At 37.6% G+C, this 14340-nt stretch overlaps 1 protein-coding gene across 4 annotated transcripts in view; it reads left to right on the forward strand.

Moving 5' to 3' along the window:
• The first annotated feature begins 235 nt into the window (after positions 1-235).
• RBM27 (RNA binding motif protein 27) overlaps positions 236-14340 on the forward strand; it is a 63869-nt gene continuing 49764 nt past the window's right edge. For all 4 annotated transcript variants that reach the window (XM_012178689.5, XM_042250614.2, XM_004008925.6 and 1 more), the window contains exons 1-3: positions 236-454; positions 10135-10253; positions 13782-13906. In XM_012178689.5, coding sequence (XP_012034079.1) covers positions 396-454; positions 10135-10253; positions 13782-13906 — 303 coding nt within the window. In that variant the 5' untranslated portion in view covers positions 236-395. The remainder of the gene's footprint in view (positions 455-10134; positions 10254-13781; positions 13907-14340) is intronic.

The raw sequence follows: 14340 nt of genomic DNA on the forward strand, positions 1-14340 counted from the left end.
CCACAGCACCTTCTCCAAGATACCATCTTGCACCAGGAGTTCACGTAAGCTCTCTACCTACCTTGCTAAATCCCTCCTCCTTTACTGGGTACGACCGGCGGGCGGGGTGAACGAGCCTTTTCATTGGCTTTGCGCGCACGGCCCTCTCCTTCCTATTGGTTCCAGCGCTCGCCACTCGACGCTATCTCCCCGCCTCCTGTGCCGTCGGCCTAGGTTGAGCGAGGGCTCTTGGGTTAGTTCCTGTTAGGCCCCGGCCGGGGGAGTAGGTTGAAGTCCTCTAAGATGCCCGGTGGGCTGAGGCACCCGGAGCTGTGAAGAAGGCGTGAGGAGGCGGCGGGGGGCGACTCGCGGCAGGCCCTAACAAGAGCGGCGGCCGAGCCCGCCTTCCTTGCACCATGCTCATAGAGGATGTGGATGCCCTCAAGTCCTGGCTGGCCAAGTTACTGGAGCCGATGTGAGTGAGGCAGGCTGGGCCGGGGCTGGCGAACGTGGGCGTTGGGGGCCCGCGGGGGCGTGGGGGGAGGGGAAGCGGCGTGGGGGAGGGCGGAGCGGAGGGGCAGCGGTCGGGAGGTCCCGGCGACGTCTTCTCTGTAGTACTATCACCATTGTAGGGGGGTGGGGGGAGGAGAGCAAGGGACGTAGAGGCGGTGTGGCTCTGGGAACGGGGCGGGGGGGCGGCGCGGGGAGGACAGCGAGGGCTTTTGAAATACACATTTTGGGGTGCTCAAAAGGGTAGCTGGAAGTGAGGGAATTTAAAATACTGCTTTTTGAGAACTGAGAGAGTAATCGGGGCTCTTGAGGGATTTTAGGATTTGAATAGAAGGGAGTAGCAGGATATCAAGGGTTTTACAAACAATATTATTCCGGGACTAAACGATCTAGAAGTGGAGTATTGGGGACCTTTAGGAAGCAGGAAGGAAGAAAAGGAGAATAGGGACATTAAAGGCTTTATAGCGATTACTGATGAGTTCTAAGGGTTCAAGTATATTGAATTAAAATAGGGTAGTGGATAGGGATTTGTGGACACTGAAGTGTTTTGGGAATTATTAGGAATTTGATAAGCCTATTAAGGGATGCTATTATTGAGGAGTTGATAGTGCCAAGAAAGCTGATGATTTTTAAATACCATTAGGGGTTGGGAAAAGTGAGGTTTTTGTAAGTTTGATTGGGGGTTGAAAGGAGTACTCGAGTATCTAATTTTATTGGAGAACAGGCTGAAAGGGGTATACCGGCAGCACCAAGGGATTTTTAGATGCAGGTATTGGAATAATGAAACGGGTAGTGGAAAGAGTTTTGTAACTACTGAGAGGATTGGGGTGTAGGATTATTGGTGAGGGGCTTGTTTCTGATATCTGGAGTAGTATGGTGGAAATATTGTTGGGACCCTTGAAATAAAGGAATAGCGAAGATACGAACTTTTTGTTGGTTTTGTAACCGTTTTAAAGGGATGAGATGTTGAAATGTTAATTTGGGACACTGGGGTATAGGTAGTCTCTGAAAGGTATCTCTGTAAGCGAAGAGGAAAAGCTGGAGGGAGGGTGGGAGGAGGTGATAACTAACTCTCTTGGGAAAGAAGGCATGGGAAGGGAAGGAATCGTTTGTTGCCCCTTTGTCATTTCTACTTATTACTTTTCCTCCTACTGGAGGTGAGGGCTTTCTGGCTGAAAGAAAAGGAGTAGAAGAAGACATGAGCAGACTTTGATTCATTAGATCAAATAATTTTAGTGGAAAAATTGAGTTTTTGCAGAGGTGGAAATAAAGGGTAATTCGGGAGGTGTAGTGAAGTTGGTTGTTAGGAGACTGCTACTTCCCTGTTTGTCTATTTCCTTGTGCTCCTGAGAAACCCTATTAACTAACTTTTGATGTTTTGCTATTTCTGTTTCTTGGGGTGGGATTCTAACACCTAGGAAGACTCATTTGTAGTCCAGTGTGTCAGCCTTGTGAAGATGGTAGGATGGGAAGGTGAGACAGCATTAAGGGAATTTTGATGTCCAAAGTGGTATTTGCTTTCTGAGGACGTGTGTATGACTAGAGCACAGGTAGGAATGAATGTACACTGAGGACTTCTGAGTTTTACATTAGTGATGGTCTAAGTAAAATGCAGATGACTTCTGGGCACACTTAAAAGTTTTATTGAAGAATATGGGCCTCTTGAGTGTGCATCATACTTTTCCTACATACAGTATCAAGATTGGAGCACAAAGGTGGAAATGGATTGTGATGAAGGTGGGAAATCATGAAGTAGAGTTGGTGAAATTGACCATATATGGAAGAGGCTAAGAATAGAAAAAGGTCTATTAAAATATAGAACAGGAGAACCTTTGTGTTTTTACTTGGATGGTGGATACTTTTGAAAGTATTAAATGTTGGTAATACTTCCAAAAGTATTAAATATGTATTTTATATCTTCAGTAGAAGGTGACAAGTTTTAATATTATAGTTAATTATTTTTTTAAAGCTCCCTAAAATGTTTTGGTCTGGGTAATATTTTTTATTTTTTTCTTATTGTCAGAGTTTAGTTTGGGTGGGAACTTAAGTGTCCCTAGGGTGTTTTCACCAGATTTTTTGGATGATTTATACTGATTTTGTTCATATATATTTTGTAATTTTCACGGATAAAAGTTATCTGTCAAAATGATTAGTTTCCCCACTTGTTTTGAGATATAACTTCAACGTAAAGGTCACATCATGCCTCTTTTAAAGATTATTTTTGTTACTTTTTTAGTGTTAAGAAAGATCTAAAATCACTGCTTAGACTTAATAATGTAGATAATTTTCCTAGAACTACAAAATTACAAAATAAACTACAAAATAAATACTTATTTTTAACTCATAGGTAATGGTTTTGGGTGAAAGTGTTAATAATAGTAAAGGCAAGTGGAAATGTCACATATATTCTCATTCTTAGTATGTTGACATGGGAGAGTATTTTTTGTTTAGATATCCTAAAATGTAAGAAATGATATGCTGAAGTGAGTTGTATTTGTAAGTTTACTTTTTGCATATTCCAGATTCAAGAAAATTTTCATGGGAGATTGGCATGTTGCTACAACATAGCATTTCAGAGCAGTTGTCAGGCTTTCATATAATGTAGTTGCAGTGGATATGTTTTAATCAGACTGTAGCTATGTACATGATTTCCTGTTGCACTTTCTTATTTAGCTTAATTTAAAAATTTCTAAATTTAGGGAATTCCCTGGTGGTCCAGTGGTTAGGACTCTGTGCTTTCACTGTCGTGAACCTGGGTCAATCCCCATTCTGGGAGCTAAGATCCTGCAAGCCACATGGATGGCCAAAAAAAAAAAAAAAAAAAAAGTAACTGAATTATAAAAGGTTTAGATTTGTAGGGATTTTTAAGTATGGTCCACCTTGTCATTAGTGAAATGAAGTCATGTAGCAGAATATTATGAAATCAGTCTAGTCTGTATGTGTTTGTGCCCCATAGACAAATTAGAAATCTCATTCTGTTAGAGCTTATCTGTTTCCACTCCTTTTGTAGATGTGGGGCATATCTGTTACCTTATTAGAGGAGGGATGGGGAGGGGGAGGAGGGAGTCTAGAAGAAAACACTTCTGAACTAGCTGCGGGCCACCCAGTACCATTTTCATTGGCAGTGCAGTAAAAGGGAGAGAAACCATCTTAGTCCAGGAGTTTATCTCTCTTCCTACTGCTGCATGAACAGACTGAACACAGATCTTGTTTGGGGTCCTCATCTTTCTTCAGTTTCAAAATCTTCTAGATATCCTAGTTATAGAGACTACTGTAGGGATTATACATGAGTAGGACATGTCATGATTTCTTTTTATTACAAATAACTGTTCACTTGAACTATCTGGACTCCTTAAAGATAAGGTTCTAAGTAAATCTAGAGGATAAATCAGCCAGTGGAGAAATTTCTACAAGTTTAGAAAACATTCAAGCAAGCAATTTAAAATAACAAACATGCATTTCTACCAAAAATGTTGTCTTTAATGAAGAATGTTTTAAGTTATTTTTATTTTATATATATTGGATATGTATAAGTACATCTAATTCACTACTGCTTATTAGGTTTATTGTAAAAATTTGTCTTGTGATAATAATTTTGTAATGTATAGAAATACCACATCACAGCTTTGTACACCAGCAGCTAACATAAGTGCTTTAAGTCAATTTTACTTCAAAAACAAACAAACTCATAGAAAAAGAGATCAGATTTGTTATTACCAGAGGTGGGGTTGTTGTGAGGAGAGTTGGACGAGGATAGTAAGTAGGTGCAAACTTCCAGGTACAAGATAAATAGTACTAAGAATGTGAAGCATGATTAATATAATTAACACTGCTGTGTGTTACATATGAAAGTTGAGATAAAATCCTGACTTCTCACGACAAGGAAAAAACGTGTTTTTTTGTTTTTATTTTGTATCTGTGTGAAATAAATGTTCTCTAAATTTATCATGGTAACATTTCATATATGTAAGTAAAATCATTAATGCTGTACAATTCGGACATAAATAGTTCCGTATGTCAATTATATGTCAAACTGAAAGGAAAAAAAAAAAAGCTATGAATAACCCCCCCAAAATTGCCTTGATACATGTTTTGAAGAGAGTGATAGGGTTTGTAATACTTTCTGGACAGTTGCATTTATCCGTTTATCTGTCATCTGTTTTGGTAGAGCATCATTGTGCGATGCAGGGCATTTAGTTTCTAGATCTGTATTTAAGTCACTGACTTTGGACAGTTTTCTCACCTTTCTGTGTTAAACAATTAATTATATTAACCTTTTACCTTTTACCTATCTCGCAATGATGCAGACTATAAAAAGTATTTTATGTACCAGAATCATTAAATATAAATGAATTTTACGGTTTTTGAAATGTGAAAATATATTAAACTCTTTTTGCAAAGATACTTATTAATACTAGTGTTTAAGTCCTTCTCCCACTTACAGAATAATCAGTCTAGTGCATGAGAGGTTCTCATTGCAGGCCCTAGACAAGAATTGGTAGAGAAACCCATCAACCTGATGTGCAGTTTCTGTGAGTTTAGGCCATATCAAGGTCTTTGTAAAAAAAAACAAAATGCTGTAAAACACTGACTTTGTGTCATTTCTGAGTATGATGGGAAAGACACAGTAATGTTCATTGGGATAATTCTATTGATGCAGTGGTTGGGGTGTATATTTGGGTTGAACTCTAAAGTTTACATGCTGTTTGTACATTTGCAATCCTTACCAAATTAATTTTGACTAGAAATCTCTGCAGTTGCTCAAATGGGAAGAAAAATCACCATGTACCAGCTTGTTAGATCTCACCTTTTAATAAATGAACTGCAAGGATAAAATGAGTATTTTGTGGGTATGTTCTTAAGACTGAAAAGTATTGATAATTTTCTAAAATGTATGTAGTAGCTTCAAAGAATTGATGTCCCTCTAAAGTTCTGTAGGATGTATTTAAGGAGACCACTCACTATTTCATAGAAGACTTACTCTGGCCCAAAGACTTCTTGGCAAGTTTTAGTATACTAAGTTAGGAACATACTTGTTCTTATGTCCTTTGGCCTGACTCCTAAATATTTCTGACTTCACTTTCTCTGGCCCATTTGCTGTAGGTTAGGAGCCATATATTGCCTTCATAGCCTCGTTTCCTACCAATGTCTTGTCTCGTCCTCTCACAGTGTTGTTACTTCATTATTAATCTCTTTGTTTAGCCATTTGATATTTTGTACTATAATTTTTTTTTTCATTTCCTTGTGACTGAGGGGCAAGGTCTGTCTTGCTCAAAGTAATTCCATTACCCAGCAAGAAGGTTGTCATTTCCTTAACATTTAATAAATGTCTAATCAATGTCCTCATATGTGTATTTAGGTTGGTCACAATTAGAAAAGTATGATTTTTTTTTTTAAGTAGTCTCATTTTCTGAGTGTGTCTGTGCTAGGGTATCACAATGGTGTCTGCAACTGAGTAACATCTATTTTTCCCCTCCAGATAAATCTAGGGATATTTTCTTTCACATCGTCTTCATTCATGAAAGCCCCTAACTAATAATGGGGACTATGAAAGCTTTCATTTGAAAAGACGTGGAAGACCTAATATTTTTGTTTCCTACACAGTAGTAGTAGTGCAGTAGCCACCAGCTAAGCATATTGAGAAAATCAGATTACTAAAAGTATCTGCAAGGCTAAGTTGATAGCTCAGCAGATGTGTTAATACCTGCAATGGTGATTTCATAAAGAAGAAAAAAGACAGATTTGAGATTTTTACAGATAAGACATTTCTGGGCAATATTTCTATTAACTTCTCGTGATAAAAATTCATTCTAAGTAATTTTTATTCTTTTAAATAAAAATAGATAATGGAAACATGTTTGTAGAACATTATGCAAGATGTGAGTTTTAAAAAGAATCCTCATTTGTAACTTCCGCTAAACTTTAGGAAACTTCTTATGGTTCTTTAACTGAAAAGTGATTACCGATTGAGGCTTAGAACACATTAATTTGTTGTGCAGATACACATTAGAAAAAATGTATATGCTGTGATAGATTTTACTTGCATGGAATTGAAACTGAGTTTTAGTTCCACAGGTAAGCTGTCTCCCTGGTTTTGAATGGATCACTTGATTTGTCTTTACATGTTTACAAATTTAGGTATCTGTAAAATGAATAATAATTGATTGTGCTGTTAAGGGGTTTCCCAGGTGGGGCTAATGGTAAAGAACCCACTTGCCAGTGCAAGAGACATAAGAGATGTGGGTTTGATACCTGGGTTGGGAAGATCCCCTGGAGGAAAGCGTGGCAACTCACTCCAGTATTCTTGCGTGGAGAATTCCATGGACAAAGGAGCCTGGTGGGCTTCAGTTCGTAAGACTGCAAAGAAACACAACTGAAGCAACTTAGCACATGCACACACATGCTATTAAGACCTTTTAAAGACTATAGAATAGTACTGTTTGGTGTATATTATTACCTTTCCTAATCTCTTTGTTATAATGGAAGTCCCTTTTTGTCTAGAAACATGTGTTGAACATAGCCATGGCCCCATAATTTTAAAATTTCTTTCCAAGATATACTTTGTCCCTATAATTAAGCAGAAATGAATTTCCATAAGCTTTGGTTATAAATGAAGAGCTAAAAGGGAATTTTTTAAAAAATTAATTATTTTGGCTGCACTGGGTCTTAACTGCAGCATATGGGGTCTTTGATCTTTCATTACAGCATGTGAACTCTTAGCTGCGTCATGTGGGATCTAGTTCCCTGAGCAGGGATTGAAAGCCAGATGCCTTGCATTAGGAGAGTGGAGTCTTAGCCGCTGGACCACCAGGGAAGTCCCAAGAGCAAAAAGATTTTAAATACTCTTTGGGTACTGTTTTTGTGTAAGAGAAGTAGGAAGTGGCCCTGCATTCGTCTTGTAACCTATCAAGGTCTTGCTGCTGCTGCTAAGTCGCTTCAGTCGTGTCCGACTCTGTGCGACCCCATAGACAGCAGCCCACCAGGCTCCCCCGTCCCTGGGATTCTCCAGGCAAGAACACTGGAGTGGGTTGCCATTGCCTTCTCCAATACATGGAAGTGAGAAGTAAGAGTGAAGTCCGTGTCCTGCTTTTAGCAACCCCATGGACCGCAGTCTACCAGGCTCCTCCATCCATGGGATTTTCCAGGCAAGAGTACTGGAGTGAGGTGCCATTGCCTTCTCCATCAAGGGTCTTAGTCATGCTCATATTTTTGTGACATACTTCTGAAAGTCTTTTTGCTCTACTATTAGTATTGGTATCATGGCCGTGTCAGTGAAAGTCTCTAAGTCGCGTCTGACTCTGCAACCGCATGGACTGTACAGTCCATGGAATTCTCCAGGCCAGAATACTGGGGTGGGTAGCCTTTTCCTTGTCCAGGAAAGTTGGTACCATAGCTACTATTATAGTATGGCTACTACCGTAGCTACTACTATTATAGTATAGCTATTATAATAGTAGCTATAATATTATAGTTGCTATAATAGTAGCTATTTTAATAGTAGCTGTAATAGTAGCTACTATTATAGTAGCTATTATAGCTACTATTGGTACCATAGCTACTATACTATTTTAATGTCAGTTTTAAAAGAGTATATGGTAAGTGGTGATGAAAGAATAAATAAGAGCAATCATAAAGGTACAAAAAAAAGTCACAGCAAAAACTTCCCAATGTATTTGTTTCATCATTCAATTGATGTGACTCATTATTTCAGACTGGTGATTTCCTTCATTCTTAGTGCACTTTATGGATACATAGTAGGAGCTGTTAGATTTAAATGGTCCCATTCCTTTGGTTATAAATGTGCTTTTTGTATTTGGTGCAGAATTCAAACTATCATTTATTAACAATCACTTGTTCATTCATATTAAACAAATATTTAGAATCTATAATCACTCTTTTCTTGGTGTCTACTCTTACCTTCTTGTAACTATTCATCTTGAGTTTTATCACTGTTACATCAAAATGTATTTCATCAGAAACAACCTAATTCTGCATTTGTTTTTTAGAGTCTGAATACAAACTATATGTATAAGATAACCTGGATTTGTTTAACTCCCCTCATTTTCCAGTAATCTGAGTTTTGCCTGTTTCTCACTGGAAACCTCATACTCTTACTCAGTGTTATACCTGTTAGGTCCTGAGACTCCTTGAAGGTTCCCGTAAGATCAGGGAAAATAACATTGCTTCTTTTCTGCCATTCTTAGTTATTTAAATAAATAAATCCTTTCTCTCTGTGTTTTGAATGTAAGTGGAGATGCTATATGTCCATTTTAGAATTTAGCAGTTGGATTTATTAAGGTAATCTGTTCATAATTCTCCAAAATACAATCGTTTTATTTAAGACCCCAGCTTTCTTTTAATTAATACATAACTCATCATCCGTGTACTTAGATCCCTAGTGCAGTCTGACATTTGCCCATCGTTTTTTTTTAAGTTAGTTTTGAGTTTTGTAAAATTGATAGAATTGAAATTTGCTCTCAGAATTTGGTGCATAAATGTTTTAAAAGTATATACTAGAAAGGAAGTAAGGGTGTTGTTTTTTACTTACTAATCTCATAATGTTATTGGAAATGTGATTGATACCTTGAGCTGGAACTTTTTTAACTTTCTGATTTATAGTAGAGGCCCAAGGATCATAGAATAAGATTAGTGTTTTATAGGGATATAATCATTTTGCTTGCATAATGATTTTACTTCCTGTCATTCTGAGTTTTTTCATTTTATCTTCACAACAGTGCTGTGAAGCCACAAAGGATATATGACACTTAAATGTACATTTATGGGGAAAATAGAATATAAATATATAAGCATGTGTATGTATATTTTTTATAAGGAGAAAACTTTCTATTACTTGTAATATATATAAAATATTAAGTCTGGTGGATTGCTGTACATTAGGAGTTGGCAACTCAAGGATCTTGTGCCGCCCTGGCATAAGAGATAATTTGGAATGGCAAAGCCAGGTTACTACTGACTAGAAAGAAAGTGACGTAGATAAAGGTTATCTCTGCTGCCCTTTCAGCACTTCTCTTACCCTTCCTGTTCTAACTCCCCAGTCTTTTCTTTCTTCCTAATAGCTGCTGAAGTTTTTGCCAGTAAAATTTAAGGTGACATGCTTTTTGTGTTCTTACTTTTTGTCTTAAAATGATCCTAAAATACTCACTGAAGAGATTAGAGGTAGAAATTGCCATTTTTAGATGTTGGTGCTTGGCGTTACAGAGAATGGAAAAGCTGTCCCATCAGTTACCCTGCTTCTTCTTTGATCACTCAGAACAGAGTTCCTGAGCAGATCTATAGCCCTTCTACAGCCTGGGAGTCAAGCTGCACCTTAAGAGTCCATTGCCACCCTTTCCCTATTACCATTGAGAGTAAATAAATGTAGATTCAGTCCAAAGTTCTGAGTATAATTGGAACATTGAAAATAGGAGGCACATTATTTTATAAAAATAAGCAGGAAAAGAAAAACTTAACTGTAATATATATATAAAAATATGCTCTTTGTTAGCGATAGTTGCCCGTGTTTGCAGTCATTTTTTAAAATAAAGGTTTTTACTTGAAGCCTTCCAAAATAGGGGTGGTTTCGTTAATGACATCAGTATTTGAAAAAAATGTTTAAAAATACTTGTTTTCTCTTTGTCTAACTAGATGTGATGCTGACCCTTCAGCCTTAGCCAACTATGTTGTAGCACTGGTCAAGAAGGACAAACCTGAGAAAGAATTGAAAGCCTTTTGTGCCGATCAACTTGACGTATTTTTACAAAAAGGTAATTATTATAGGCCTTCAACCAAGTATTTAAATAGAGATTTTAAATTTAAAACTTCCTGATAAAATCTTGAAGCTTGAAAGGAAAGAAATTGGTCAGAGTTGTTTAAATACTTGAATATACCTTTTCATGTTTAATTATTTATCGTGTATTCAGCAAAATTTTTTTCCCTTTCCTATTCTGCTCCTCTCCAATATTGAGGCAGTGGTAATTCAAGTACTTTTTAAGTGAATGAATCCTTGGAGCTTGTGGTAGAGCCTAAGTTAATGGTTAAAGAGTAACAATTTTTAAGATAATGAAGGTGCTTATTCTTACTGTTTATTAAGACAATGAAGGTAACTGTTTTTCTCCTTCTTGACTGGGGCTTCTTGATATGCAAGAAGAAATGGGCATGCGCCTCTTCTCTGTGTGTGTTTAACTTCTCATCTTAGCAAAATCTTGTTCCTAGTCTGCCGAGCTTCCTAGGGGCCTCCCTGCTGCTTCTCTGACCTCATCTCCTCCCACTCCCTGTCATTTGTTCCATTCTAGCCACATGGACCACCTTGCTGTTCAGCATGGCAAACATGTTCACAGCTGAGGGCTTTTGAACACTGTTTTACCCTTGCTTGAAACACGATTTCTCATGGTTTCTGGCCTCTTCTCAAATGTCATCTTCTCAGGGTGGTTTCCCCTGAACATCCTACATACAGTATAGGTCACTCTCTCCTCTTCCCATTTTTGCTTTATTATTTTTTCATGACATTTGTTACTTCCTGTCATGTTATATGTTAATCTGCCTGTTTATCCGTGTGTGTCTCTCTCCGCCTCCCGTATGTCTTTTCCATTGTTAAAATTGGAGAGTCGAAACCTACAGACTTGACATATAGAAGGTACTCAATAAATATTGCTGAATGGACAAACAGGAATGTGGATATTTTATATTTACTAGTTGAGATAGTTGTTAGTAATGAGAAAGGATCCTTTAGCTGAAGTATCTTCTGAAAAAGAAAAGATAGTCATATGGCTTCTCAGTCTGAAACAAAGAATTATATATTTTTTGTGCGTTTTTAAGGCTTTTTATACAAAATTAATATAGAATTCTTTCAGTACAGATGAGTATTTTCTAAATGTTATTAATTAATATTGCTTAGTTTTAACTAAAGATAGTCGTAATGTGTGTATCTTTTAAATTACAAAAGTAATACATGTTTTAAAAAGTGCTTAAGAAATACATAGGCATGTGAAAACAGTCTTCTGATCATAAAGTCTTTCGAATGGTCTGATTAATTTGTGTTAAAGTTATGTGTAAGAAGAGCTTACCATTTTATAATCATGGAAATGCTTACTGCACAAATTAATAACCTAAAAAGTTTATGAAAAGATGCTTTTCTGAAGAAAAAATTTGACATTTTAGAAATAGTTATTTGTGTAAAACGTGTAACAGTTGCAGTGTAAGCAGAATCTGTATTATACTTTTAATATCCTCTTTAGCTCTTCCTGAGGGATAGGACCCATGGAAGTGACTTAAATTTGGTTTAAATAACATAATATAAATATCTTGACATTTAATTTTTAATAACTTCTCTGGTTCTCTCCATTAAAGAGTCTGAAAAAGTTAACAAAATAGAGCAGCCTTTTTCATGTTTTACTTAAAACATAAAATGATGTTTTCACACCATTCTCATGTCAAAATTTATTTTTCAACTAATTTAAAAATATTTTAAATATTTGAGTAGGCAATTTAGTTAATCTAACAATATAAAGGTATATCATGAAAGTCTCTCTCACCTCATCTGATCCCTTCCCACCCCCAGTGCATTACCTTGTCATTTTTGTATCCTTTCAGAGTTTTCTTTAATGCAAACATATATGGATACAGTATTTAATTTTATATTTTGGAGTGTTGATCATATCAGTTCAGTTCAGTTCAGTCGCGTCCGACTCTTTGCAACCCCATGAATTGCAGCACGCCAGGCCTCCCTCTTTAGCACCATCTCCCGGAGTTCACTCAGACTCAAGTCCATCAAGTCCGTGATGCCATCCAGCCATCTCATCCTCGGTCGTCCTCTTCTCCTGCCCCCAACCCCTCCCAGCATCAGAGTTTTTTCCAATGAGTCAACTCTTCTCATGAGATGGCCAAAGTACTGGAGCTTCAGCTTTAGCATCATTCCTTCCAAAGAAATCCCAGGGTTGATCTCCTTCAGAACGGACTGGTTGGATCTCCTTGCAGTCCAAGGGACTCTCAAGACTCTTCTCCAACACCACAGTTCAAAAGCATCAATTCTTTGGCGCTCAGCCTTCTTCACAGTCCAACTCTCACATCCATACATGACCACTGGAAAAACCATAGCCTTGACCAGATGGACCTTAGTCGGCAAAGTAATGTCTCTGCTTTTGAATACGCTATCTAGGCTGCTCATAACTTTTCTTCCAAGGAGTAAGCATCTTTTAATTTCATGGCTGCAGTCACCATCTGCAGTGATTTTGGAGCCCAAAAAAACAGTCCGACACTGTTTCCACTGTTTCCCCATCTATTTCCCATGAAGTGATGGGACCGGATGCCATGATCTTTGTTTTCTGAATGTTGAGCTTTAGGCCAGCTTTTTCACTCTCCTCTTTCACTTTCATCAAGAGGCTTTTAGCTCCTCTTCACTTTCTGCCGTAAGGGTGGTGTCATCTGCATATCTGAGGTGATTGCTATTTCTCCTGGCAATCTTGATTCCAGCTTTTGTTTCTTCCAGTCCAGCATTTCTCATGATGTACTCTGCATAGAAGTTAAATAAGCAGGGTGACAATATACAGCCTTGACGTACTCCTTTTCCTGTTTGGAACCAGTCTGTTGTTCCATGTCCAGTTCTAACTGTTGCTTCCTGACCTGTATACAGATTTCTCAAGAGGCAGGTCAGGTGGTCTGGTATTCCCATCTCTTTCAGAATTTTCCACAGTTTATTGTGATCCACACAGTCAAAGGCTTTGGCATAGTCAATAAAGCAGAAATAGATGTTTTTCTGGAACTCTCTTGCTTTTTCGATGATCCAGCGGATGTTGGCAGTTTGATCTCTGGTTCCTGTGCCTTTTCTAAAACCAACTTGAACGTCAGGGAGTTCGCAGTTCACGTATTGCTGAAGCCTGGCTTGGAGAATTTTGAGCATTACTTTACTAGCATGTGAGATGAGTGCAATTGTGCAGTAGTTTGAGCATTCTTACTTACTCTTTTTATAGGCGCTGTGTGTTATTGTTTGATTGTCATATGATTTAGTCTCTTATTCATGGAAATTTGGGTTGTAGCCAATCTTTTACATACTCAAACAGGCAGTCTTGCATATAAATCATTTCGTACATGTGCAAGTATCTTTAAAGGGTTTTAAACCCCAGAAGTGGGATTCTGTCCCATAAGGGTTAGACTCATTTTTAGTTCCACCAGCTGTGAATGAGATGTCCCACTTTCCTCAACTTTGCCAATAGAGTGTGTTGTCAAACATTTGGTTATCTACTAGTTATTCCTCATTTCCCTTTGTGTAACACTTACATATTATATTTTCTCCTTAGAAACTTCAGGTTTTGTGGATAAGCTATTTGAAAGTCTCTATACTAAGAACTACCTTCCTCCTTTGGAACCAGTTAAGCCTGAGCCAAAACCACCAGTCCAAGAAAAAGAAGAAATTAAAGAAGAGGTAATGTAAAGTTTTCTTTTGCTTGCAGGGACTTCTTAGGTCTTATTACCAATATCATCCTCAGTTGGTACTTGACCTCTGTAAAAATTATTCTCTTTTAATTGGACATAGAGAAAGGACTGATGGGTTGCACAGGGGGAAAGGACTGGGGAAGAAGTGGAGTGGGAGTTTGAGGTTTGCAGATGTAAACTTTTATATACAGAATGGATAAAAAACATAGTCCTACTGTACAGCACAAGGAACTATAGTCAATATCCTATGATGATAAACCATAATGGAAAACAATATAAAGTGTGTGTGTGTGTATGTATATATATATACATATATATGTAACTGAATCACTTTGCTTGCTGTACAGCAGTAATTAGCACAACATTGTAAATCAATTACACATCACTTAAAAAAAAAGAATGGGCTCCCAGTATGTTTTTTCA

This window comes from Ovis aries, chromosome 5 (genome assembly GCF_016772045.2).
Source record: "Ovis aries strain OAR_USU_Benz2616 breed Rambouillet chromosome 5, ARS-UI_Ramb_v3.0, whole genome shotgun sequence".
NCBI lineage: Eukaryota > Metazoa > Chordata > Mammalia > Artiodactyla > Bovidae > Ovis > Ovis aries.